The sequence below is a fragment of the Mesoplodon bidens genome (assembly GCF_964165515.1).
Source record: "Mesoplodon bidens genome assembly, chromosome: 13".
NCBI lineage: Eukaryota > Metazoa > Chordata > Mammalia > Artiodactyla > Ziphiidae > Mesoplodon > Mesoplodon bidens.
This window is the reverse complement of record NC_138169.1, coordinates 61,160,367-61,188,249: the sequence shown is the minus strand read 5'-3', so window position 1 is coordinate 61,188,249 and position 27,883 is coordinate 61,160,367. Positions and strand designations below refer to the sequence as shown.

Below are 27,883 nucleotides of genomic sequence, written 5' to 3'. Positions count from 1 at the left end.
CACCCATGATTTCCCTTGAAACTGGAAACTCAACAGGAATCACATACCTTAGCATTCTTTTCCCTAACCAGCTCTTCTTTATGAATGGTGATATGCATTTACCTACGAGATAAATTCCACCTTCTCATTCAACAACTTAATCCCATTAGCCAGAGTCAAACAGATTCTACTTGCTTAATGCCTTTTGAATCAATTTACTTCTGATGACATCCCCTGTCACCAGTGTGTTTCAGGTTTTTATCACTTCTCACCTAGATTATGTTAAAGGCCTCCAACCTCTCTCCCCTATGATCTGCTCTCCACATGACCCTCCATGTGACCTTTCCAGAATATAATTCTGTCTGTGTAATTCCTGTGTCTAAAATAAATCATAATTTTCAGGATAAGGTTCAACCTCCTTGTACACAAGGCCCAAGAACAGTGATTCAAAGTGAGCTCTAGAGCCAGGCTTCATGGGTTCAATTCCAACCTCCACATCTTCCTAGTTCTTTTTTTTTTTAATAGAATTTTTTAAATAAATGTATTTATTTATTTTTGGCTGCATTGGGTCTTTGTTGCTGCACACAGGCTTTCTCTAGTTGTGGCGAGCAGGCTTTCTCTAGTTGCAGCGAGTGGGGGCTACTCTTCCTTGCAGTGCGCAGGCTTCTCATTGCGGTGGCTTATCTAGTTGCGGAGCACGAGCTCTAGGCGCGCAGACTTCAGTAGTTGTGGCACGCAGCCTCAGCAGTTGTGGCTCACGGGCTCTAGAGTGCAGGCTCAGTAGTTGCAGTGCATGAGCTTAGTTGCTCCGTGGCATATGGGATCTTCCCAGACCAGGGCTCAAACCCATGTCCCCTGCATTGGCAGGCTGATTATTAACCACTGTGCCACCAGGGAAGTCCCATGTCTTCCTAGTTGTGTGAGAGAAAAATGGCTCAGTGTTTCTGTGACTCCGTTTCTTCATTTGTAAAGTGGGGATAAGAATAGTAGTTACCTTGTAGGCTTTTATGGGGATTATATTAGGTAAACAGGTGAAGGGCTTAGAATTCTATCCAGCACTTAATAAGGATGCAACAAATATTAGTTCCTATCTGCATTCTTCCCACTGCTCAACCTTCATCACTGCTCCCAACACACTCTTTGTGTCATTAATTTGAGCAGAACTACTTGTATTTCCTCTCATCGAACCTGTGTTTTACCACCCAGACCTTTGTCCAGGCCACTCTTTCTTTGTGGAATGTCCATTCTCCACCTTAGTCTAACCGATTCCTCTTGTCTCTAAAAACCTGCTCCAAGGGTTCCCTCCCCTTCCATCCCTGAAGCTTTCTGTTCACTGCATTTAGTATATTATTTGGTAATTTTCACTTTATTAACCTCTCTCACTCAAGTTTGTGTGATTCTTTTCGTTTTTATTGAGGTATGGTTGATGTACAATGTTATATAAGTTTCAGGTGTACAACATAGTGATTCACAATTTTTAAAGGTTATATTCCTTTTATAGTTATTATAAAATATTGGTTATATTCCCTGTGATGTACAATATATCCCTGTAGTTTATTTTACACACAGTTTGTACTGCTTAATCTCCTACCCCTATTCTTGCCCTTCCCCCCTTCCTTCTCCCCACTGGTAACCACTAGTTTGTTCTTTACCTCTGTAAGTCTGTTTCTTTTTTGTTATATTCACTAGTTTGTTGTATTTTTAAGATCCCACATATAAGTGATATCATACAGTGTTTGTCTTTCTCTGTCTGACTTATTTCATTTAGCATAATACCCTCCAAGTTCATCCATATTGTTGCAAAAATGAATGGCAAAATTTCATTCTTTTTTATGGCTGAGTAACAGTCCATTGTGTGTGTGTGTGTGTGTGTGTGTGTATAATATATATATATATATATATATATATATATTATATATATGCACCACATCTTCTTTATCCATTCATCTGTTAATAGATACTTAGATTGCTTCAATTTCTTGGCAATTGTAAATAATGCTGCTATGAACATTAGGGTATATCTATCTTTTTGAATTAGGGTTTTAGTTTTATTCGGATATATGCCCAGCAGTGGAATTGCTGGGTCATATGGTAGCTGTGTGTTTAGTTTTTTGAGAAACCTCCATACTGTTTCCTACAGTGGCTGCACCAATTTACATTCCCACCACCAGTGTCCAAGGGTTCCGTTTTCTCCACATCCTTGCCAACACGTTATTTGTGTTCTTTTTGATGATATCCATTCTGACCAGTGTGAGGTGATATCTCATTGTGGTTTTAATTGGCATTTCTCTGATGATTAATGATGTTGAGCATCTTTTCATGTGCCTGTTGGCCATCTGTATATCTGGAAAAATGTATATTCAGGTCTTCTGCCCATTTTTTAATTGGTTTGTTTGCTTGTTTGATGTTAAGTTGTATGAATTGCTCATATATTTTGGATATTAACCCCTTGACAGTCATATCATTTGCAAATATTTTCTCTTACTCAGTAGACTGTCTTTTCATTTTGTTGATGGGTTCCTTTGCTGTGCAAAAACTTTTAAGTAGGTCCCATTTGTTTATTTTTGCTTTTATTTCCTTTGCTTTAGGAGACAGATCCAAAAAAATATTGCTATGATTTATGAAAGTTTGTGTGATTCTTGAAGGAAGATGACATGTCTTATTTGATTTTATATTCTTAATACTGAGTGCAATGACTGCCTCAGAATCCAAACTCATTCATTGTTAGTGGAATAAATAAATGATCACTATGGGACATTAATAACAGTTACCTAGATGCACCTTAAATTTGATTACTTGTACTTAAAACAGTGGACTTGTCAAGCATGCATACCTTCTGTGATTTTTAATAGATTGCAAATAAATTTAGCACAGAGAAATGTGATGATATCCAGAGAGATGACCAGTTCTGAGAAACTCAAGTTTCTAATAGTGAACAGCCACTAAACATCCCAAAGACTTCTACTTCTCCCTATCCCCTGACTGCCCTGCTATCTGGAATAAATCAGACGTTATAACACCAGAGTTTCAATAAGGTAGCCAAGCTGTGCTAATGCGATCACAACACATTAGAGGTGCATGATTCAGTCTCTCAGAATCAGCATATTCCTAAGTACTGAGTCTTGAATGAGAGAAGAGAAGCCTCTGATTTCTTCCTGAGATAGCCTTCATTCATTCTGTAGACTGGACTTCATAAGTGGCACAGGACAAATGAGGGAATGCATGAATGGCACTTCTAAGGATCTCCCTCCAAATCAAGCCTCTTCTGTTACCAGATACAAGTGATCTGGGTTTCAGTTTAGGGTCTTAGAAAAGTGTCACCAACTCTCTAGCATAGCTTCTATGTTTTAGGGTTAGCTAGGATTAAAAGGCAAGGTTACAAAGAGGAATACTTTAACCCAAAATGGGAAAAAGCAGCTAAGCCCAGAACTATCCAGCACTGGAAAGGCCACTCACAAAGCACAGACAAGGGCAGCTAAGCTTCTGTCAGGAACACCAGCATGGGTCCATTTCACCTGTAAGAATCCAATTTTATGAAGGTGGTCAAGATTTCACATTTAAGGTGTTTTGAGAGCTTAGTGAAGATACAGTAGGGGTTGCTTGAATGATTCTTGTTCTCATTAGGGTTGGAGGGAACATTCTGGATACCTCAAATCATACAGTTGGCAACCACCAACAGAGCTCATACGAAGAGAGTGTCTGCCAACTATCCACTCTCCTGAACTCAAAGGAGATTCTGGCCATTCAGTGCCTAGGCTGCCTCTAGAACAGCAAGTTTCTCATCTAAATGCATCTTCATGGGACACATAAGACATTCAGCAACAAATCCTTAAATACTTTCAAATGAAAAGGAAATGATGATAAGGCCCTTGAAGATAGGAACCTCAACAGATAGCATTCATCATAATCTCTACCCCAAAGTGGGTGACAGGAATGAGAACACTGACAGTAAAACAAATTAAAAGCTTGTTTTTGTTTAGGAATCAAAATATATACACACAAAAACACACACATTCCTATATATATCCTGACTAAATATTTGAGTCAAATGTGTATAACTCTTCCTGAGAGCTAAAACACTGAGCAACCCAAACTAAATAGGCTTCATTTAAGACCTGAAAAGTGAGACTGAAACATGTTTAGACTGTTAAAAAAAAAAAAAAAATCTGTTAACATGTTCTATTCTTGCATTTGGATAATGCTTTCAACTTTCCAAGATCCTTTGATAGCCATCACCTTCATACCCCCTCCTCCTCAGTAAGATCAATAGCAAAGGGATTTATCTCCCCAGTTGACCGCAGAATGTGAAAGCAGAAACCAGAGTGGGAACATGGCTGTCATACAACAATTTAGCTAGGTCCTTTCATCTTGGGCTCTTCTTCACATATTATTCCAAAAATGAATTATGTAATGAAGCACACAATTGTGTGGTTTGAGGCATTTGTTAAAACAAGGCCTTCAGGAAATCTTTGTATACCTTAAAAATTTAATAAACTTCAAGTATAGTTCATTGGGAAGCAAGCATGTCATGAAATTTAAAAGCAATATTATTACATACTGATGTAATATTACGACCTCTAAACTGCAAATGTGAGGCCCATATAGCCTCATGATTAAGAATATGAACTTTAAAATCAGACTAACCTGACTTCAAATACTCACACGCATATACACTTGCTATGTGCCATTTGGCAAGCTATCTAACTTCCCAAAGCCACAGTGTACTCATCAGCAAATTGGGAATAATAAGACTCACCTCTTAGAGCTGCTGGGAGGATTATATATAAATTTGCATCAGTGCCTAATATAGAGAACTTAAGAGACAGCAATTATTATTAGCTTATTCATAATCTCTTTCAGTAATTTCCAATTTTAGGTCCTACAATAAAGCAAAGTTTCTACCTCCCTCGAAAAGAAAATAATATGTATCTAGGGCTATTGGAATGAACTAAAATCCAAAAGCTTGAAATGTCACTTACAAAGTACTTTGTAATAATTCACACTAGTTAGTTTTTAAAGTTTAAAACTTACATAAGAATTTTATGAAGTTTTAGGATGGTCCCAGAATTGACAGGAGGGAAATTCCCTCCTGAACTAAAAAGCCAGAAAAATTTCAGAGGGGAAGGAATCTTTCAGAGACCTACTCAAGGTTCCATGAAGGCACAGTTCTGATTTCCTCCAGGTTACCTGAGAACCAGGAGAAGCCCACCCCCTTTGAAGTTTCTCACACCTCCCTCCCACCCCCAGCCATCATCACTACCCCAGCACCCTTTCTAACCATAGATTTCTAAGTTAAAAAGGAAACTGCCTAAAATTGAAACTGCTTTGGTCTATTATTGGCTTGGTGACTGTAGGAAGACAATGGAGGAGGGGTAGCGGTAAGAGATGCTGATGGAAATATTCTGAGTCATCACTTCCTGGAAGAGGTGGCAGTGAACCCAAAGTTGGCTGGGGAGTCAGGGGGCTCAGGCTGGGTCCCAGCTCTGCCACAACCTCACAGGCACCGTGGGGACGTCACTTAACTTCTGCGGATTGCCCTCTGTGATGTGACCCTCACAGCCTTCCTAGCTCTACATTCTTGTCATTCATAAATATCCCAGTGAATAAACCACCAGTGCTGCTCACCATCAGCCTGGAAACCTAAATGAACTTGCACTCCTGAGCACCGCAGCCGTCCTCCCAAGCAAAAGCGGGCAGGACCGAGCAAGGAGGAGGAGAGCTGGCTCTGACTGAGCTGTTTGTTTGTGTAAAACAAACAACTGTTTTACTTCCTAACCACTTCCCCACACCCAGCCTCTCCCACCTGCACATACGGTGCCCCAGCCCTGCTACACAATTCCCCGAGCAGTGCAGGGTAACCCCACTTGGAAACAATGTCCTGGGATAGCCTGAGCACTAGGGTAGCTGAAATCACTTTAAATTCTCTCTTAGATGCAAGATTATATAAAAGTATTCACTAAACTGTGAGCAGACACAGATGACTGTAAGATTCAGGTTTTAAAAGAAAACAACCTTAACAGCATTAAACCAAAAGTTGCAGCTTGCATTGGAATCACCGTTCATGCACCTGCGTGCCTTTGAGAGGAAGGACTGGCCTCTTTTTCATTTGTCTGATGCTAATTCCTATGGGCGGCTATTAACCCCTCCCCCTGATAAGGCAGGTCCTCATGACCACGTGCTGGATGAGTGAGTGAAGAAATGAATGCTGAGCTGCCCAAATAAGGAGGCAAAGGAGGAGGATGCTTACACAGCTCCTTGAATTCTGTAGTCACTTTGGCTTCATGGGTTATTTAATATTCTCTCTCATTCATGTTCTCTCTCCATCTCCGGCCCCCACCCCCAATGCATTCAGTCTGACTGAATACCACTCAAAATATTTTCTCATTTAGAGAAGAAAACAGGAATTTGCCACTTGTCTGCCTCTATTCTGTTGCCTGTCAGCCTTCGGCAAATATTTCAATCCTGGGTCTTTGCCTGCTGTTAACCTTTCTCCTTTAACCTTTGGCCCTGCCCTCTTCAAATCTTCCAGGCTTTACCTTCTCATCTTTCCAGCTCAGACACTCCACCGCAGAGCTGACTTCTCTGACTACTATGTTCAACCAAAGGGAGATATGACAACACCCCTAAAGCAACCGAAGTCAAAGGAGAGCTTCCGCTTGCGTGATCAAAAGATGATTAGACACATTTGCACATCACGGTGGATGGGACTCTGCCTGTAACTGGGCTCCCATTCTCACTGGCCTAAATGTGGCCTCCCAGCCTTCAGTGCCTTTTTTCTAGTCCAGCCACGTCCAAATCCTCAAGTGGGCAGGTCACTGTGATTAGAGGCTCAGGGTTGGCTGTCAGATGTACACATAAGATGCAGATCAGGTCCACCAGGGACTGAGGATGCACAGCTCCTGGTGGACTTTTCACGTTTGGCCAAGTCACATAACCATTGCCTTCCAAACCCCTGCCCCTCCTCCCCATCACTGCAACTTCTCTGGTTCTAGCTAATCACCCCCCATCCCACATCCCATTTTGTGACCACTAGCAGTCACCCTTTTCCCGTTCTTGTCTGTGTCCACCAATATGTGACCTGTGCTATTCCTGTGTATTTCTGCAAGTTTTGGGGGAAGGTGGGGAATATTTAAGGACCTTTTCTTTGGCAATGACCAGTCTGCTGTCTAACAGCACTGCTTCTAATGTAATTAATTGTGCCGTCTCTTGGTTCATTAGAAATGAGGTCCCCAGGCCCCAGCCAGCATAATGCAGGGTAAATCATGTTTAAGTAACCACATAACTAGTGGGTCAGTTTAATGTTTCGTCTTGGTTGCGACCATTATTTAGCTGGGTTCTCAAAGTGCCCGTCAGTGAGGCTTTCATGTCAGGCCAGTATTAAAAGACGAATGTTTTCTCCCCTCCCCACCCCCATTTCTAGCCCCTCTTCTCTGAATGCTGCATGTACAGGGCAGCTAGGAAATAAAGGCTCCTTTATCTGATCCTCCTAGACAGAGCCATGTCAGTTCAGGAGGATTCAGGAGAGAAGTGCCAAACTGTAATAAGATGGGCCAAGCAAATAGGCAGGCAGACTCCCGTGCAGTGGCAATGAATGGCCACAGTAATCGAGTGTCCCATCTCTTCTTTAGCACCCAGCATTGTAAGGATTAGAAAGGATTTTTTTTCCAGACTTTCATTGATTGGCCACGTGATCCTGGACAAATCATGAAACATCCTGATTTGGACTCTATCCTCATCTGTAAAGGGAAGATTGCTCTGATGATCTTCAAGGTCTCTCTCAGCTTTAATATTCTTTACGTGTATCCATCAAGCACTGGGAAGCAGTCTGGCCCACTCAGATGGCTATGGAGAATGCCCCCTACAGCATAACAAAAAGGGTCTTCTGCAGAGATGAAAGCACCAACTTTTTTATAGCCAGAGTTTGCCCAAGTAGAAAGGAAAGTAAGAGGAAGAGAAGGAAAAAGCAGGATGTCCTTTTTTTACAAAAGGGAAATTAAGGTGCAGTTTCACAACATCATAGAGAGAAGAAATTACTGGTGCTTTTAGACATAAACACAGAAGAACTCCAACTTTTTTCCCAGATTTTTATCCTATTATATCAACCTTCCCGTAGGATGCCCTGATGATAAGCAAAAGGAGCATTTTCACTTTTTAATTTTTGTAGATTTGTGTTTACCATTTTCCCTAGGATGCCAGCCTGGACATCCCAGAAGTCTAGCATGAGAGCCCTCCTGACCACACACCCTACACAATCTTCTGTCTTCCACACTCCCTCAGGAGCAAAGCCTTTGGTGGTCAATGGACGATGATAACCAATCCCTCCATGCATGACCTCCAGAACTTAGTTCATCCCATCCACAGAGTATGTGTTGCTCATCATGCATCACTTCTACTCCATGGAAGCTCCCTGAAGACAAGGGTAATGGGGGTCACGAAGCCTTTAGATCCCTACAGCATACGGTGCACCACTTGTCTCCAGTAGGCTCCCTGTAAACACTTGTAGAATGAATGCAGGTGAAACAACAATATCTTTGACACAGAACTATTTGGTCACACTGGTGGCACATACCTCTCTTAGCTTTTAACTAGGATGTAAACTGCCCTAAACATGTTCTACCTCTTTCAGAACACACACCACCAATTAAGAACTGAAGCTGAAGCAAAGATGGGAGAGAAATTAGGGCAGCAGGAGACTCAGAGGAGAAGTAAAGGATAGGAGCGCAAGAAGGCTATTGGAGATACTGACGAGGAATGTCCAAAAATGACATAGATAGGATCTCCCAGGATTCCTCCCTCTCCTCCTAAGCCCAGAGCCCCATCAAAGCCAGCCCCCAAGACATCTATTTCTACAGCATACCAACACACACATACATGTCCACTCAGACGCCCTCTCACATACACATGTCCAGACACCCTCCAGTTGGCAAACAAGTGACAGTACGCAAATTAGCAGAAGCCACAAAGATTTGCTTCGGTGGGGAGCCTGAACAAACAAGGAACAATTTTGCAAGTGGCCACAGATGGCTTAGCTTCTCTCCTTACAATGGACACTAACAAGACTTGCCATAACTAATTCATTCTTTCACACCATTGTCCTGTTCCCCCACCTTCTGAGGGTGGGGGAAATTCCCCATCATGGCCATATGCATTTTTGTTCCTTTCTAACACACAAAAAGTGCAATTTGTTCTTCCTCATTGTGTATGGGTAGATCACACCTAAAGGAGTTAAGAAAGGTTTGAGAGGAAATGATGGTGGAAACAAACATATGCTGGCTTTTCTCTCCCATTTCAGCTGTTTGGAGAAGGGGTGGAAAAGCAGATATTTTCTGAGTCCTATACTGAGCTGGAGAACTCAGTAGTAGCAGAGGAATGGGTACGAACCATAGCAGAAAACAAAACAGTGAAACAGACAGCTGGAAACAAAAGTCCACAGCAAAATACTGGATTTGGAAACTCTGTGGACACCTTAAGCTCTTCTTCACTCCAGGCACTTTCTAATCAGCTTTTCATAAGTGTCCCTAACACACAATCAATGGATTCTTAAGAAAATGACTGAGCTTCTCTAACTCACAGGAATCAAAATGTTGGAGGCGTTCCTTTGTACCTGCCTGAAGGCTCTTTAGGCCTCTTCAGGGTGATAGCAAAAACCAAGGGCACTTCCTCTCTTCACTGAGGGCTGCAGTAGACCTCTGTTTCTTATCCACTCTGGGCTTGCTTCCCTCCATTGCTGCTGTATTTTGATTTCTTAAAGCAGCTCTCTGCAGACACCCGCATTCTCTTCTCCCCAACTTGGGAGCGGGTGGCAACATATCTTTCTTGACGCGCTCAGGAAGAAGTCGGATCTCCCTATCTGCTCTCCCACGGCTCTCCTGCACTCCAGATTTCCAGGTAAACCTTGCAGGCCAGCCCAACGGATTCAAGGCAGACAGTGAGCATCCTGCCCCCTGGACAATGGTTCAATCAATGCCCTGACCACTTTTTCCTCCTGCCTACATCCTCTGCTTCCCTCAAGGCCCATTCAAGCTTCCTCTCTTCATTCATCCTTCTCTGGATTCTTCACACACCCCAGCATCTGGCACAAGATGACCATCACACTTGGGCCTAACCTTCCCAACCAAAGGTGAAGCTTGGAGGCTTCTTTGAAGGCCAAACAAGTCTGTATATACCTGGAGTGATGGCTCTGTATCCTTTCACCTGCCCGGATTTTCATTCTTAGTCATCATTCATATCAAGTGTAGCAGAATACGTCTATACTCTTTTTTCAAATAAATATGTATTTTATACTTATAGGGAGCTACTTAACAAAACTATGCATGTCATTATATTAATAATTAGGTCAAATCAAGTCCATTTATTAATATGCCTCCTAGTTATATGAATCAGTATTTATATGGGAATTTATTGGAATATCACAGTTGGAAAAGACTTTTGTATATTCTGCTTCATTGCCTTCATTTCAAGATGTGACTCCTGAGAACAAGAGGCAGTGAGGAAACCCAGGTGGTTAGGAGCAGAGACTAATCCCCTGCTTCTCAGTCAGGGCTCTATTGCATCGTATACAATATCTATCTTCCCAGAGGCCAGACACACACACATACATGTATGTGCACCTAACACCAAATATTCTCTAATGCACACACCAAACCACACCACCTTCTTAGGGCTCCTCAGACAGAGCTCATCAGAGAAACATGATGACAGAAGAATGTATGTGACTGTGCATCCTTCTCTGATGTTCTCTAGATTTGACTTGGATTATCTCCTAAATATATGTCTTCCTCTCCAGCTCTTTGCCTCCACTGCCCGCAGGCTGAACCCCATAGCCGGGCTGTCCTCTTCTGAGAAAGGAAAGCTCCAAGGACGAGCAGTTGTCTCCCTGTGTTAAATGAGATGAGCAGAAGCAGCCACTGCTGCACAGCAGTCAGGCCCAGATGGAGAGGGCTCTGCTGCAGGCCTAATATCGGGAGCAAAGGTCAGCTGTCATTTAGGAATGAAGCCAGAAGGAAAGCCAGGCATCCAGAAGATCAGCACCTGCTCCTCCCTAGAGGTGGAGGGGGCACAGCTGGTCCAGCCCGTGGAGGCCCCTCTCGGGCCCATCTGCACGGCTGCCCCCAAGGGGATGTGAGCAGTGGCTTCCACACTAGTAGAAAGCCACCGGTACCTCGGGTGGAGCAGTAAGTACTTCTGAGAGGGTCCAGGACCAAAGGCCAAGCTCATCCAGGAGTTCCCGCTTTCTCACCAGTTCTTCCGTCCCTCCTCTGCACTGGTTGCCTGGACTGAGAGAGCCTTTCAGAGGCAGCCCTTCCCCCAGCCCATAAGCATGAGCGAATTCTCTGCCCCCCACCCCACCTCTTCTTTCAGATGCCAAACTTCCCTCCCTCCCTTTGCAGGGACCAACTCTCACATGGCCTCCACCCTTGCACCTGATTTGCCCCGGTAACCGGAGATTTCTACTTTTCTACTTCCATCTCCTCCACTATTTTCTGGGTTCTGCTCCCTCTAACAAAATGTGTGACATGATTTTTCAGGTTTTCAGCCAACCTTGCTTTTCTCTCTTCTTCTTTCTATGCTGGAAATCTCAAGGACATCCCACTGATTAAATGCATCAGTACCATAAACCACGTGTGTCTCACAGAATGGATGCCTTCAACTCACGTCTCATCTTGTTCTGCTTCGAGGTACTTCTCGTCTTTCTTTTTAATTAGCCAGGGACTGTCCCTCTCACTCAGTCAAATCAACCAGTCAACTACAAGGTATTTTTTTGCAAATTCTGACATCCTTCTTCCTAGTTGAGGTGTTATGAAGAAGCTTTTCTGTCTCAGTTCCTACTTTGAGGTAGCCTGCAAATCAGACAGACAACATTACCCCACTTAAGAATAATGCCCGGGCTTCCCTGGTGGCGCAGTGGTTGAGAGTCTGCCTGCCGATGCAGGGGACGTGGGTTCGTGCCCCGGTCCAAGAGGATCCCACATGCCGCGGAGTGGCTGGGCCCGTGAGCCATGGCCACTGAGCCTGCGCGTCCGGAGCCTGTGCTCCGCAACAGGAGAAGCCACAACAGTGAGAGGCCCGTGTACAGCAAAAAAAAAAAAAAAAAAGAATAATGCCCAGTTATAACTCCATGATAGTGCATAGGGATTGAAGAAAATACCTTTCATTAAATGAGTGTATAAATGAAGGAATGACTCAGTGATGCAGAAGAAAGGGAGCACTGTGAATGGGACAGTTAGCATCAGCAGGGGTACCCAAGTACCGCTCAGCTCAGCTCTATGACTCTTTGTTGGGGCATCTTTCTCAGGTCCAGCAGAGCCCACTGTTCTGAAGTCAACATTCTCTTTTTACTATTTCCTCCTGTTCTCCTGCTCTCACACCTCTGGGATCTGCAGCCTCAGGTAAAACAGAGCTAGAAAGGGAGCCTGGCTAACCTAAAGTGCAGCCTGAGTCAGCTGGCAGAGCTGAAAGTAGGGACCATTCTTCTTGGCCCCTGGCCCACTGCCCCTGTACCCACTACCACCCAGCTTACAGATACCAGCACTTAAAACCTCTCTCACCTAGTCCACTGTGTCTATATGCTGTCTTCTCTTGCTCTCTCTCTCTGAACTGCTTCAGGCGAGATTTGTTTTTACTCTTGGATTGTATTAGAAAGTGAAGGAGAGACCAGTTAGTAAAAATTACTTCAGTTTGCATAGTAAGGTTTTGAATAAGACTTTATCGGAGAGTTTCAGGAGCACAGCTGAGTACATTGCTACGTCAAGTCACCATATTTTTTATAATTCACATTAATAGGTGCCTACAATGTATTTTAAGATAGTAAAATAAATACAGACACACATGCATTGTAAGTTATCTAGGAAAATTCTATATCCTTAGGAGGAAGCAAAAGAGAAACCATTGGCCTCTCTCTCTGTTGTGTTTGTTTTATTTTATATTCCATTCTAGGGGGATCCTCCAGTCCCCCGATGCTCTGTGTCATAATTCTAGCCTAACAGTGAGAGGATGGAGGAGATGGCATGTTTAAAAACAGCTTTATGGATTTTATGGGTTTTCACCAATTTACAGAATTCATCATGTGTTCATTCCCTGACCTCTCCTCTCATCACCATAAAGGAGCAAAACATACCCTTGGTTTGTTAAAGGCTCTCACCCAGGAAAGCCCATGAGTGAAGGTTGGGAGTGTGTGTAGCAAGCGAGGGCTGGGCGTGCAAGGCCAGAGGCCAGCAGCGTGCTCTGCTCACAAAGTTGCAGGACCACTTGAGAAGATACCTCAGAGCATCTCCTGAACCTGCTGAGACGATTTTCACTTATTTTGTGGAACATGACAGAAAAAGAGGACAAATGCACAAGGTGCAGGAATAGAAGAGCTTATAAAACTTTCACAAGATTTGACCAAACTGTCCCTCTGGGTTCTCAGGCATCTAGCTATTCTGGTCCCAGTTTACAGAGAAATGGAAACTCTGAGAAGGCACCTGCTTGTGGGTCTCAGGAGGGCAGGCTTAGAACCTTGGGCTTGGGCTCAACCCCCCGAGCCCTGAGTGAGGAGCTGCCTCAGGGCTCAGAGGGTGGACATGCTGGGATCCCAGCTTCCCGACCCTGAGACTGAGGCAAGGCACTGGAGGTTTCTGCACCTCACTGCATACAACTGTAAAATGGGGATAATAACATCTCCACTGCCGTGGTGGGGCGGATTTAGTAGACAGTGTGTGTCGAGTGCTTGGCAACGTTCCCGGCTGCGCTCAGCAACAAAATGGTGGCTGTGGCTCTGCTCAGGAAAGCAGCCTGCATGGCCAGTTGCTTTTCCCTGTGGTTCAAGTTTTCCATAAAAGAATGGACTCTCCTCTGCCTCTGATGCACAGTTCATATTCTTCAGCAGGAAATGAGGAAACGTAAGAGGCTGTACACCAAAGGATCTCCAAGCAAACATCCAAGGACAGCAAGGCCTAAGCTTAAGCAACCAGTAAGATTTTGTGTGACTTACAAAATGAGGTGGGAACAGGAAGAAATACTTTTCTTAGTGATGGTTTTAATTTTTTTCTGTTTTGTATTTGTTTTTATTTTTTCCACCCCCGCTAAAGGATTAACATGCAGGTTCTTAAACAAGGGGGTCCCCCATTTACAGCTGACAGCAGCAGCTGCAACTTCTGACTCTCCTGCAGAATGGCAGGGAATCGAATCAAAAAGAAAAGCAAGTGGACAACCTTTCCTCCGGGAGCACGAAACACAATACCAGCCTCTCGCCAAACCCAGCAGACCCCAGCTCTGATTGGAGGTTGCCTTGGAACAAAGGGAAATTGGTATTTTAAAAAAGATCTTCTGAAAGCCAACTCAGCAGATGGTTTTTTCCTGGGCTCCAAGAGAGGGGGTGGGGCAGGGAGGTGGGGGTAGGGGAAGGATGCCGGGATAACCCAACTGCCACCAGGATACAGATGACTGAGAAGTGACAAAGATGGGTAAAGAAGGCTGACCTCTCGCCCCAGAATTTCACAAAGGGCAATTACACCATGTGGTGGTGATCTGGACTAGGCCGCTGATCACATCCAACCTGCAGCTGCTGTTGATCACAGCCACGTCTGGGGGCTTTATCCAAAGCTGGGGAAGACAGAGCCTAGGGATATTAGAGGAAGCCTGGAAAAGTTTAATTAGAGACTACAGTTTGTTAAGAATCTACTATAGGGTAGTTCTACAGAAAAACACCTTATATTTCCATTGCACTTTTAACATTTCAGAACCACTTTACAACCGTGCGCTCAGATTATCTTCAAAGTAATGTGTAAGGAAGAGACACAGTATTAATCCCCTGTTAAATATGAGAAAACAGAGATTCACTTGCTAAAAGCAGAAGGACTCAAAACCAGAACCCCCAGCATGGAGTGGTCACCCTGCCCTCAAGTCTCAGGCCAGACAGGGTTCATGGAATCTTGTTTTGGACAGGTCCTTTGCTGAATCCCACATTTTCAGTCCAAACCAGGACACCTAAGAATACTTTTGTAAACAGCTTCTAGACTAAGTCTCAGTGAGCCTATTATCCATAGCTCTGTGCTTCACGTACTGCCAGCTATCACTTCTTACCATGTCTCACTGCTGCCATGCCCTGATGAGGAATGTTCTCCAGCGGGGAAGTGGCTGTGGGTCTCCGGGATGAAGCTACAATGCCCAGGTTCACCCACAGCCTAGACTGGGAACATGCAGGAGGAGCAATTAGGTGAGCTGCATAGGACTCAACTATTCTCTCCTTGAGGAGGTACCAGCAGGACCAGCTAAAGTGCACCATTCAACGATGGCATCCTACTGCTAGAAACCAAGAGACCAAGGGTCTGATGAAGGTTTGAGTCTCTCCACTCCCTCTCCCCTGGTAATTAGTTGTAACCTAGGGCAAGCCAGATTAAAAACCCTCAAAGTCCCTCCCTCAGTCTTTAAAACAGGGAGGAATAACAGCTGCTTCATGGAACTATCCCAAAAACAACCCAGAAAGAGGTCACAGTTGGGCGATGCAAACCCTTTGTAAAGGTACTGGGCAGATGTGACGGTTGCTACCAATTTTCCACACTATGCATTATCTGAAACATTTATTTTGACAGTATGTTGTACTGTCCTGGGTTTTTCCCTAAATGCTCTGAGATCAATTCTTCCTAATAAGAACTGTGTATACCCCACACAGCATTTATGCTGAACACAACATACAACTCTGTAGATTCATGTAGAATTCAGATGCTTCAGCTCTGCTATGGTATATCTGGATGGGAGCACAGAAAAGGCAGCACGATGAAAAGTTTCAGATGCTTCTAAAAAACCAATGCAAAATATACAGGGCTGACTAGGCAGAAACTGTTTTGATAGAAAGGAGAGGTTTTTTTCATAGAGCCACCTTCATTGGCACAGAGCTAACAAGAACTCGTTTAACACCCAGGCCAGGAAATAAAAGACGCAGCTTCTGTCCTCAGAGAGCTTACACCGTAACCGAGAAGAAAATACTTTAACTTTGCTGACACGCTTTTAAAACTTTTTTAGTTAGATCCAAAAAGGCCACTATGTAAATGAGAAACCAGGTTCACAGATGGTGGAGAACCATCTAGGGATGCCCCAGTACGAAAGCACAGAAGAGGAACTCTGAGTGAGAGGGCATCTACATTTCAAAGTTGCCCTATTTCTGTGCCTTCTGCGTAGTCCACAGACCCTATCTAGACCATCTGACTAATATTTGACGCAGATCCCTGCCTAGAACTATGCACAAAGAAATGATAAGAAGGATAATGCAAACACCTGCATTTTGGCCCAAAGTCCACTGTATGTAGGATGTGATGATTTGGACCAGCAAAAGTAGCAGAAGGCAATATTAAACTGGAGTCTCCTTGACCTTGAGCTCAGTATACACTAACAATGATGAAGCTGCCAGAAAGCTGATATAGCCTGGGGTCCTGTTAATAGAGATACTATGCTTAGAGTGGAGGAGGGCACAGTCCCCTGCAGCCCCAGACCACCTTCCAGTTTTGTCCTCTGCTCTGTGAGCCCGCCCCACTGATGCCTTTTAGGAAGGACACTGACAAACTAGCATACCTGGCATAGGAACCAAGGTGCTTTGGCATCAGGAAACGATGGAATCCCAGGAACAGTTTCAGGAACTGGAAATATTTAGGCTTTAAAAGAATGATTTTAGGGCTTCCCTCGTGGCGCAGTGGTTGAGAGTCCGCCTGCCGATGTAGGGGACACGGGTTCGTGCCCCGGTTCGGGAAGATCTCACATGCCGCGGAGCAGCTGGGCCCGTGAGCCATGGCCGCTGAGCCTGCATGTCCGGAGCCTGTGCTCCGCAACGGGAGAGGCCACAACAGTGAGAGGCCCGTATCCCGCAAAAAAAAAAAAAAAAAAAAGAATGATTTTAGTGCAACATAAGAAGGAGCTCTACTAAAACCAGAGCTGCCTCAAGAGGTAGCAGCGAGCCTCCTCCCTGAGGGCCATTGAGCAGCAGCCAAATAACTGTCCATGAGGGATTTTGGAAGGTGTCTTCTGTTTGTTTATGAGGGAGGCTGGAATGGAAATATTCAGAGGATCTTCTGACTCTCAGTGAAGTCCATGATGCTGGAAGTGTGACCCAATTGTGGACCCATTCTTTCCTTTTGACCCATTGCTTCTATGGTTGGCCTTCGCCTGCCTCCTGACCTGGTGCCAGATTCTAGCCTGTGTCAGGTTTAACTCCTGGTTCTCAGACCCTTTCTGGATCTCCTAATCTTGCCTTCCTTCATGACCCAACGGCACCCATATCCCACCATGATGCTGCCCTGCCACTTACTCAATGGCAGTAATCCAGTGGGAAGACTGGGAAGTTCAGGAACCTGATGATGCAAGAAAGAGCCACACAGACAAATAAATCCGTGTCCACCTCTTGCTCCCCTGAAAGGACAAGGATGGAGAAATCACGGAGATTCCCACTGTATGCTACAAATAGATCTCCTTTAACCACACCCATGATCTGCTCCCTTAAGGCTGTTCTCCAGAGATACAGTCTGTTGTGAACAGTGCTGAAACCCCCGATTTGTTTAGTGCTGTGAATGGGTTCTCATTCACAGCACTAAACAAATGAACTAACTGGCCTGGCATGAAAGGCTGCCCACGTTCCCGGGCACAATGCAAATGATTACTTCTTATTGGCAAGGCATGGTGGTCCACCTTGAAGGACAGAACTGCTGTCTGTCCACGTCCCTTCAAGAATTCTCTACCCACTCTGCTCCATCTCCACCAATCCTCCCTCCCCAACTGTGAAACTGGCCGAAGAAGACACTGTGGGAAAAACACCATAAACAAGGTCTAGAAAAACACACTGAAGCAACCCGCATTTGATACTAATGATGATTATCAAATGGCCTCAAGGGCCAGGTACCAAGATGGGAACTGCTTGGATTTTTCAGAGTCAGTAAAGGCCTCCACTCTTTCCCCTGGTGAGGTCAGAGGCTAGTGGGGAGGTGAGGGAAGTTAGTCTGAGGAGGGAGGGGCAGGCAAGAGTAAAAACAAACCTGGGGCTTCAGAGGCAAAGGCACACTCCAGGGACAGACGGAGGCCCCCTGCCTTCATAGGCCAAGATCCAATGGAATACTATGGAAGGTGGGAAGGAGCCCTAGAAGTTATGTCATCCAAACCTACCCTCAATGCAGGGATTGGGCTGGCTGTCCGTGTTCTGACAGCGGCCTCAGCTTGCACCAAGGGCTTGCGGCTTCACCAGACAGCACATAATTCAGACTCCTGCACACACTGCATACAACTGCTAGTCCATGTGGGTGTTTGCATGCTGTGTCTGTCTGCACACCTCCTGGGAACCTGGCTCTACTGAGTTTCTGCCTTCCCCACTGGCAGCCTCTCCCTCTGGCCACTGGTTCCACTTGTGGGCATGCGGGGAGCAGAGCCTTAATGCCACCTTCCAAGTCAAGTCACCCTGAGGACCAAACGAGTTGAAACCATTTCCCCAAAGTAACTTGGCCATGTGAAAATTATAACACAAATTTTTAGCTTATTGTGGATAAACCAAACCCCTATAACACAAGGCTTCATTGCCTCATGTGTTTGATTTCTGTATGTAAGGCAGTCAGGAGCCTGAACCAATGCCTGGGGCCCAGGCTTTGAGAACCTCACTGCCACATCCCCATGTTCTCTGCCTAGGCAGCCCTTAACCAGACCCAGTGACTTCCTGACCAAAGTGACTCATGTCTCATGAACAAGAAAGGCAGGAGAGGGACATCCTGGGATGTCCTGCATTGTAGTGTTTTGAAGGTGGGATGTTTTTCACTTAAAGTTGCAGGAATCAGAAGACCCGAAGGATGGGGTAGAGAAGGGCAAAACAGGATTATTTCTCTTGCCTTTTATTAAAAATAAAAAAAGGCAATGCAACTGAAGGTCAACTGGAAATGCCTTAAGAGAGGACTTTTCAAGGATGTAGAATTGGGATGATGGAGAAGGGCGGGTGACTCTGCAAATGCTGGGAGCGTGGCAGGGGTGCAAGGAAGCACCAGCTGAACCTCACTTGGTCGTTCTTATGATACTACACCAAAAGTTTCATTTTGAGTCATGCTTTGAGCTTAGCAGCAATCCTGATTTGGCAGATAAGTGACCACAGAGATAAAAGACCTTTGAATCATCTCTAAATAAATCCCATACCAATTCTCACCACCAAGAAAAAAAAGCATTAGTGGCATGCTTTATTAGTAGATGCTTGTGCAGGCATCAGAAATAAGACACTGGCACCGCCACCCAGCCAACACAATTCAACATAGCCACGAGCAGTATTAAAACAGGATCAGCCTAAAGAAACACATGGCTTCTTAGACAGCCCACGCCTCCTAGGCACCCAGCACAACTGCAGGTCACTGTGTACCTAGCTGTGCCTGTACTGAGGAGGGTCCTGTGGGTGACCTGGAAGAGAGAGAAGCAGAACAGGAATAAAGGTGATGCACACTGAGTGAGGTGCTGTGCTAAGCGCACCAGGCACTTTCATCTCCACAAGACACCAGCAAAGAGGTGCTACTATTATCCTGGTTTTCACACAGTTAGGAAACTGTTTCAAGGGGTTAAGTAACTTGCTTAAGGTTATAGGGAGCCCAGGTTCTACTGCAGGTTCTCTGCAGAGAACCTGGTCTAGAATCAGGGGATCTGAGTTCAAATCCACTCTCGGGACAGGTACTCTTTCTAACAGATCCCTTATTTCTTACCTGAACAATTCAGGGAATGAATGACTCTCTATCAGACGAGAACACAATCTTCTTGCTTTTACTCTGACAGGTTTATCTTCAACGGCGCGGAGTTCACCAAAGGATGTTCCTTGTTGAAGTCCAAAATGAAACTAAGTACCAAGAGGAAAAGAGCCAGCACCATGCTTTAAACCCCCAGAGAATCCCAAACACAGGAAGAAAACAAGAAGCACACAAGGAGGGAAGAGGGGAACCAAACACTCCCAGAATATCTTCATGGAATGCAAGTCTGATAAATCTCACCACTTTTTAAGCTCAACTCTGACATTTGCTCCCACAATTTTAGGCCTTTTGACACTGGGGCAAAAAGGAAACAATCTGATAACAGAACAGTGGGTCCCTAAGAGAGGTCAAAAATTTTGTTTATAGTAACTAGTTTTCTTAAAGAGAAAGTCTTGTCTCATCTCACAGAATGACTCTTGAAGTTTCCAGTTTTTGGAAGAGAAATAAGGCTTCAGAGGTCAAAAGCTGTTGGTTTTCTTTTTCTTTCTTTCTTTTTTTAACATGCAAAAACTGAGATCCAGGAAGGTAAAGCATTCTTATTGAAGCTGTTAATAACAGAGGCAGAGCTGGTACCTAGGGTTCCTGTCCCCAAGTCCAGTGTTCTTTCCCGAACATCAACTCCAGATGTCAAATGTAACCTGTTGCTCAGTAGATACAATTACTTTATGGAAAAGGTTTTTAGCTCTGAAATAACTATAGAGAAACCTATCCGGAAACAAAATTTTCAGGCAGTCTGATGAATAACTAGGAATGTGCTGCTTTAAAAAAAAAATCTATAGAGAGAAAATATAAAATTAAACGAGAGGGGAAATGCAGCTTCTTGTGAAGAAATGCTGGCCAGACTTGCTCTCCCAGCCAGGTTGAGGATGCTGTAGGAGAAGAAGCTCATATACTCCCAGGACTTCAAAGCACCACATTCACATACCCTGAGGAAGGGAGGGCAAGCCCTCAGCCAAGCAATGCACCTCAGAGTGACCAGAGAAGGGGCTGCGCAGATGATGGCGAGGGAGGGACGCCTGAACCCTAAGGAGGGTGGAAGGCTCTCTGTTGGATGCTCAGGACCACCCATCAGAGTGGATGAGGAGATGGCGATGGGTGCAGCACCAGAGGTCCAGCAATCTGAGCCACCTTTCATCCCCTGCCCAACGTGCCCTCCCTCCTGCAGCCCCTCCAAACTGCTATAACCCACAGAGGGTCAGGCGAGAAATGTGCATCTCAGCAGTCTACAGGGGAAATGGAGAACCCTGGTGCAGCCCTCCTTACTGACAACTGTACTACCAAGACTCTCCTTTTATGCTTCTCTTCCCTATACCACTTTCGTCATGTTCCCTGGACCCCCAACCCTTCCTTTCCCCAATTCAAAGCCTGCTGAGCACTTCCATTACTTATAGAATTAAATGCAAACCCATTTATTTATTTGATATTCATCACTCTCTGCAATCTGATGCCAGACTGGCTTCCCATCTACATCACCTAAAAAGCCTTTTTTCCTCTCCCATACTTTGTGTGTTTGACACGAGGAAGGTGCTATTTGAAGTATGAGTACATGAATTTGTGACCTATTAGACTTCCCAAGAGAGGGTTATGAGTGCTCAAAAGAGAACACAGGGTCTTTCCATACACATATGATGATGTTCTACATGGGGTTACTAAGAAGAAATCCTGATCATGCTCCTAGGACCATCGCAGGCCCTGAGGAATATGAGGTTGAAGCCTCTGCTGCTAGAGAAAATAGGTTCTCCTGATGAAGCTGGGGGAAGGGGAACATTAAGTCTAAAGAAACAAAATAGAAGCAAATAACAATCCATAAGCACAATAAAGGAAGAAATAAGACTCTAACTCATGAGGCTTTGAAACACTTGGAATTTAGGACAGCAGGCCAGGTTATGATCCTGCCATCCTCGCCAATATGGGAAAGTGGGAGAGAAATGCCCTCATGCTGGATCCTCACCTCCCAGCAGCCCTTTCCCGTGTGGGCACTTGAGGCCTGGACTCCAGCATTGGCCAAACAGTCTAGAAGAACTGACTTCAAAGGTCAACTCTGCTTCTGCTTATCTGAAGCCACTGAGCCTCAATTTCCTCATCTGTAAATAAATACCATCTGTCCGACAGGACTGTAATAAGGACTAATAGAGAAAGTGAATACAGATAAAAGAGCTAGCCAAGGGTCTGCCACATGGCTCAATAAATCGGAACTATTACTATGACGTGTGCTCTGTAAATTACCCATTTTTTCCTAGAATCTTACATTGGGTTATATCATGTGGAAACTAGCATCTCTATTTGGCAGATGAGGAAACCAGGGCTTCAGCAAGGTTATATTCCAGATCCAGAGTCACAAAGCCAGTTGGTGCAAATAACCACACCACATTTTCTACCCTGGATCACTGTACAGTGCTTGTCTCAGAACACCCTCTCCTTCTCATGCCGTTGAACCTGGTGGGTGTCCTGACACCCACAGAAAGTCCTCAGAAAGAGGAGAGCTGCTAAACTCTGCCCAGCTGAGAGCCTCTTAAAATACAGTATGTTAACACGTATATATGGAATCTAAAAAAATATATATATATAGTTCTGAAGAACCTAGGGGGCAGGACATGAATAAAGACGCAGACGTAGAGAATGGACTTGAGGACACGGGGAGGGGGAAGGGTAAGCTGGGACGAAGTGAGAGAGTGGACTGGACATATATACACTACCAAATGTAAAATAGATAGCTAGTGGGAAGCAGCCGCATAGCACAGGGAGATCAGCTTGGTGCTTTGTGACCACCTAGATGGGTGCGATAGGGAGGTGGGAGGGAGGGAGATGCAAGAAGGAAGAGATATGAGAACATATGTATATGTATAACTGATTCACTTTGTTATAAAGCAGAAACTAACACACCATTGTAAAGCAATTATACTCCAATAAAGATGTTAAAAAAAAAAAAAAACCTGTCACCGTTGGAACATTTTAAGTTCACATGTTATACCTGAACTTGCTTCTAGAGACTCATTCTCATGTTCTCTATTGTTTTTATTGAATGACCTAGAAGGAAAGTAGAGGAAGCTTAAGTTATTATACCACTTACCTGAGTCAGTCTAAGATGTAACAACATGGGTGCTGTGATAAAGAGCAAGGTGTATTTATGGGATCATCCATCTGCAACTCAGGACCTGCCCAAAGGACAATTCTGAGGCCCTAAAATATGTTCTGAGCTCTCTTTTCAGCCTCCACTTCTTACCAAATGCTGCTCTTACACCTCACATAAATCAATTCAACATAAAGCCTCTTCCAGGCAGCATCTCAAGTGCCATCCTAAGTTTACATGGAAGGGAGGTGACCTGTCCGCTGGTTAGAAGAGTCCACACATCCTTGAGCCAGTGAAGTGGTATTTTCATGGGTCCCTCCTACCATCCTACTACTGAAGTGGCCCTGTTACCTGAAAATCTGTAACAACTCTCCAGTTTGGAGGATTGGGCCTAGGTTTGAAATTTGGAATAAAGCTCTTAAGCATACCACACATACATCTGCTGCACCCCACATCTCCTCACCCCACAGCAGTAGAACATGTACAGATAGAAGTAGCAGAAAACTAGCTGTGATATGTAAGGAATGCCATCATTATCCTACAGAACGTTCTTTTTACAAAAAACAATGAAAAAGCAAATCATTTGGGATCTAATATAAGCTGCCTTTGCCAAAGGCTGTCAAACAATGACTTGAACAAAATTGATTGGTCTGCAAAAGTAAAACAAACAAAAACAAAAAACAACACAAAAAAAGCACATAATGATTAACACTCATTTTTCCCCAGCCTCCAAGTTTGGAGGCTGAATCATTCAAAACAAAATGAAATAAAACAAAATCTTTGTTATCCTAAAACTCACTGTCCTTCCCCTAAGTCACAGGTCAACAAGTGTTTTTGGTCAGAACTAGATAGCAGATAGTTTAAGCTCTGAGGGCCATACACTCTCTGTCACAACTACTCAACTCTGCTGTCGAAGTGCAAAAGCAGCCATAGCCGAAATGTAAATAAATAGATGTGGCTCCATTCCAATAAAACTGTATTTATGGACAGGGAAATTTGAATTTCATATAATTTTCCCATCTTACAAAATATTATTCTCTTTTTGATTTTTTCCCAACCATTCTTTGCCTGTGGGCTGTATAATAATAGGCGGGGGGCTGGATTTTGCCCACGGACTACAGTTTGCCAAACCCGCTCTAAGTCAGCATATATGATCAGGTGATACCCAAGTAGGCATCTCCACCTGCTCAAGGACCAGCTCAACAGAGCCTTTTTCCAAGCTCTTAGCAAAGGACCTGAGTCCCAGGGGCCACTCCATGTACACTTCTTCAGTGAGCAACTTGCCTCAAAATAAAAAATCCAGAAGACTAGATTTTAGAGTGAGACACTGATCTGATGCTTACAAAATGCCACCCTCATCCTTTTCCCTATCTCAAATTACTGATCATGTACTTCCCATTCATACAAATAAATAAATTCTGCAAGCTCATTCCACTGAACTTTTCTGTACAAATGGTCAGCAAGATTTCCACCTCTCCACCTCAGCTCCAGCTTTTGCTTACTCCTCGTTTGCAAAACAACAGGCACTTGAAGAGTAATAAAGTTCACATTCTAATCCAATAGAGATCAGAGAACTTCCTATCATCTATCAAATGATTAAGACCCAGTACCGATAACTTTATTCGTTCATCTCTGGAAAGAATCAGCTCTAGGCATAACGTAGGAAGGATAAAGGAGTACAATATGAAGCAAGCTTCTAACAATTTAAAATTTTCATAGATATTCCCATTACAGTGCCAGCATAACACAGCACTGTACATTGAATTTCAGCCTTTCTCCTTCCTTTCTTCCCCCTCCAACTGCTCAGGCTTAGAAATGCATACTTGGTAAGTCACATATTCAAAGAAGCAATTTCTTCTCTCTTTCCAATAAAGCACAAAAGGGCATCCAACTTTTTGGGTGAGAATGACCAGCCTGAGAATTTCAGATATGAGAGTGGAGGTCCATTGCACATTTCAGCTTTGAAATCATCCCCATGTCACAAATTCCAGAGTTTTATTCTGGGGCATTCCAATAGACAGAAGCCTATATTTGGGAACAATCTTATGGCCTTAGGAAAGTCGTACTGACCAGGACAACTTACTCTCTTTCTAGGATAGTGAATTTGGGTTTGCACACCCAAAACTGTGGGCTGCTACTCAAATTCTGGCAGTGATGGGGATGGAGGGAAAACTGTTGCCACAGTTTTCAAGACTGCTCACCCACGCAAAAATCCAACAACACTCTCTGTGCCATCTCAGTGCCCAGAGACAAAGATACTCATTTTCAAAGCTGAAGAGACCCGACTCCAAAGCAAAGGCTAACTTTCTGAGCCTGCTTGCATTTCTTTGCACCTGCTTGCAAAAACCTCAAAAGTTTCCATGTGCATCTAGATAATCCTTGGTTTTATGACAGAGAACCCAGAAAGCATCGCAAAGTTGTAAATGGGGAGGGGAGAGGGGAAAGCACTACCTCTATGCTATGTAAAAACACACCAATTTCTAAAGATTCCTTTGTGTTCCAAATGTTAAAGTAAATGGTCAACTGCCCTGGCTTGCCCAGGACTGAACCTGGATGCAGGACTTTCCATTTAAAAACCAGGATAGTCTCAGCAAACTGTGGGTGTTGGTCACCCAGAAAAGTCTCTTCTAGTCCAAGTTTTTGGATTTTAACTTCGACAAATCTGCCAAAATGCCTAGCATAAGGAAGGGTACAAGCCCTACACTAAAGTAACAACATGATTCTTAGCAGCTTTATTGAAAATGACTACCCCAAAGTTCAAAAACCACTGTCAACGAAACACTACAGATTACCTCTGGGCTATAAAGGAGAGAGGTTCATTCATATAGACCATTTTATCTTCCATCATGTCCAGAGTCCAAATAATTATGATGTGGGGGAGAGAGTTACAAAGACTCTGGTTAACATCTACTACCTAGAACTGCAAAACTCTGTCAGCAAGAGGGCTCCTTTCAGAGCTGTTCACAAGACCCAGAGATTCTTGGAAACAAAAACTTTCTAGACTAGGGCAGCCCTCTGCTATCACAGCTGAGTGTCACACCCCTCCCAGAAAGGGAGGTCTCTGTAACCCTCTGTGACACAAAATAAATACAATGAAACCTAGATCCATACATTCCCAACCAAAGAACATCACTAAATCACCTAGAGAGCTGCTTTCCACACCCACATTGACTTTCATGAGGAAAATGACCATGTACCAAGTTCATTCAACACTCAATCTTAAAAGTCTACAGTTTGTTAGATAAAGCTTCATGTCAGTCCCCTACCCCTTCCCTTTCTCCAGCTCTAAAGTTCACCACCGGCTTCCAGGATAATGATCTCTCAGCCCTAGAAGAGCCTCATTTACTACAAAGACTGGGCTTCCTCAGTCAAGTAAGTGATTTATCTATTGTAGAAAGACTTACAGCAGTGATTGAAACCAAAAGGAGCTTATAACTGATCTTGACTGTTCTGACTGACCAAAATTTTCAACATCCTACTCTTGACTGTGAGAACAAATGCAAATATTAAAGCAAAAAAACCAAAAAACACCCTCAAATTTTGTCACAGCTTAGCCAGATCTGACCCAGCCAATTGGCTGCTACACAATAAATAGGAACTTCCAGGATTATAACCCTAGTAGTTTCTTTTTTGCTTTGTTTTGTTTTGGTTTTGGTCGATAGTATCCATAATAATAAATTGGATACTATACCGAGATATCAGAGACATTTATTCTGCAGGTCCTAAGTATTCCATCAAGGAGATTAGTAATTTATAAATAATTAAGTAATAAGCAAATAGACCCTTAAAGTTTGAGGATAAAATGGCAAAAACAAACAGGAAAAAACCTAGTCAACAGGGATCCCTACCTTCTTTTTGGAGTGGCTTCTTTCCTCCTCCTTTGTGGCTTTGCTATTTTTCCCAGCACGGGACACCTTCTGGTCCCCAGACTGCTTGATGGTGATCTTGATCTCGGGTGGGCATATATAGTTCTCCAGATTCTTTGGGGGTTTCTTAGCCCGCTTCGTGGTCTGAATCTTCAGCTTCAGGCTCCCCTCTGTGAAGTTTGCCTCCTTGATAGAAAACTCCTGTTCTTCCAGACCATCTCCTGCCACCCATTTCTCACTGTCTGCATTGGAGTTGGAATCCACATCCCGTCCTGAGCCCAGTTCATCCTCCTCCTCTGGCTCCATGCGTTCTCCGCCTACTGGGATCCCCTTCCCAGTCTCCGGAGCAGAGAGCAAAGGTTCCCCTGCACAGCCAGGAGCAGTCAAGGGCTTGGCTGAGGAGACCGGCAGGAATTCCGATTCACTCCCCCTTTGCCGGGAACCGCTTAAGACTTCCCTGGACTCCATGACAATCCTAGTCTCCAAGAGTTCTCAGGAGGGGGACGGGGAAAAGGGAAAAGGGAAAGGTGAGAAGAAAGGGCTCCCAAAATTCCAAGGAGAAAGTGGTCCAGCTGCTGGGTTCGGAGTCCCAGGGATGGAGACACGGTGAGGTTGTTCAGAAGGGATCAGATCTGCAACTGAGAAGCAGAGAGATAATTAGCCACGGCAGGAAGGAAAATGACCTCAAAGGTAACTCAAACTAAGTTCCAGAAGCCCCATCCCACCTCACTTATCTATGGCATCAGAAAAATAATGATTGGAAAGAAATCAAACCAGAATGTGCACATCCCCAAATTATATTATATTGGAGCAGAGGGGGAAACACACGCGCACACACAGGCTTTCATTGAATTGTTATTAATTTTTATGGTTGTGGGCCCGAGAATAAAGATAAGAGAGGTGAGTCCTCCAGTCCAGTAACAAGCTAGATGCTTCTTATACTAAAGCCACAGCTGCCTGAGTCACCATCAAAGCCAACCATGATGAAAGGAAGTCTAAGAGCTGATGCTCAGGTCTGTGGAAACTGCATCTGGCTGGCTTCTTGCACAACTTCCCTCTCACATGTGAAGGGAAAACTGCAAAAACTGAACACAAAACTGAACACAGCCCTGGGCTGCCTGGGCCAAGCTCTCCATCCCCTCAGAAGAAGAACCTCTGGACCATTCTTCCTTTATTATCTTTCATTATGAATTATTTTAATCATGCACAAGTCTTGTCTTTATTTCTTAAAATAAACAAAT

At 44.2% G+C, this 27,883-nt stretch overlaps 1 protein-coding gene across 3 annotated transcripts in view; it reads right to left on the bottom strand.

Annotated features, from left to right (window-relative positions):
* The window catches only part of SETBP1 (SET binding protein 1), a 375,817-nt gene that overhangs the window by 327,928 nt on the left and 20,006 nt on the right, over nt 1-27,883 (bottom strand). For all 3 annotated transcript variants that reach the window (XM_081251708.1, XM_081251710.1, XM_081251709.1), the window contains exon 2: nt 26,625-27,280. In XM_081251708.1, coding sequence (XP_081107834.1) covers nt 26,625-27,110 — 486 coding nt within the window. In that variant the 5' untranslated portion in view covers nt 27,111-27,280. The remainder of the gene's footprint in view (nt 1-26,624; nt 27,281-27,883) is intronic.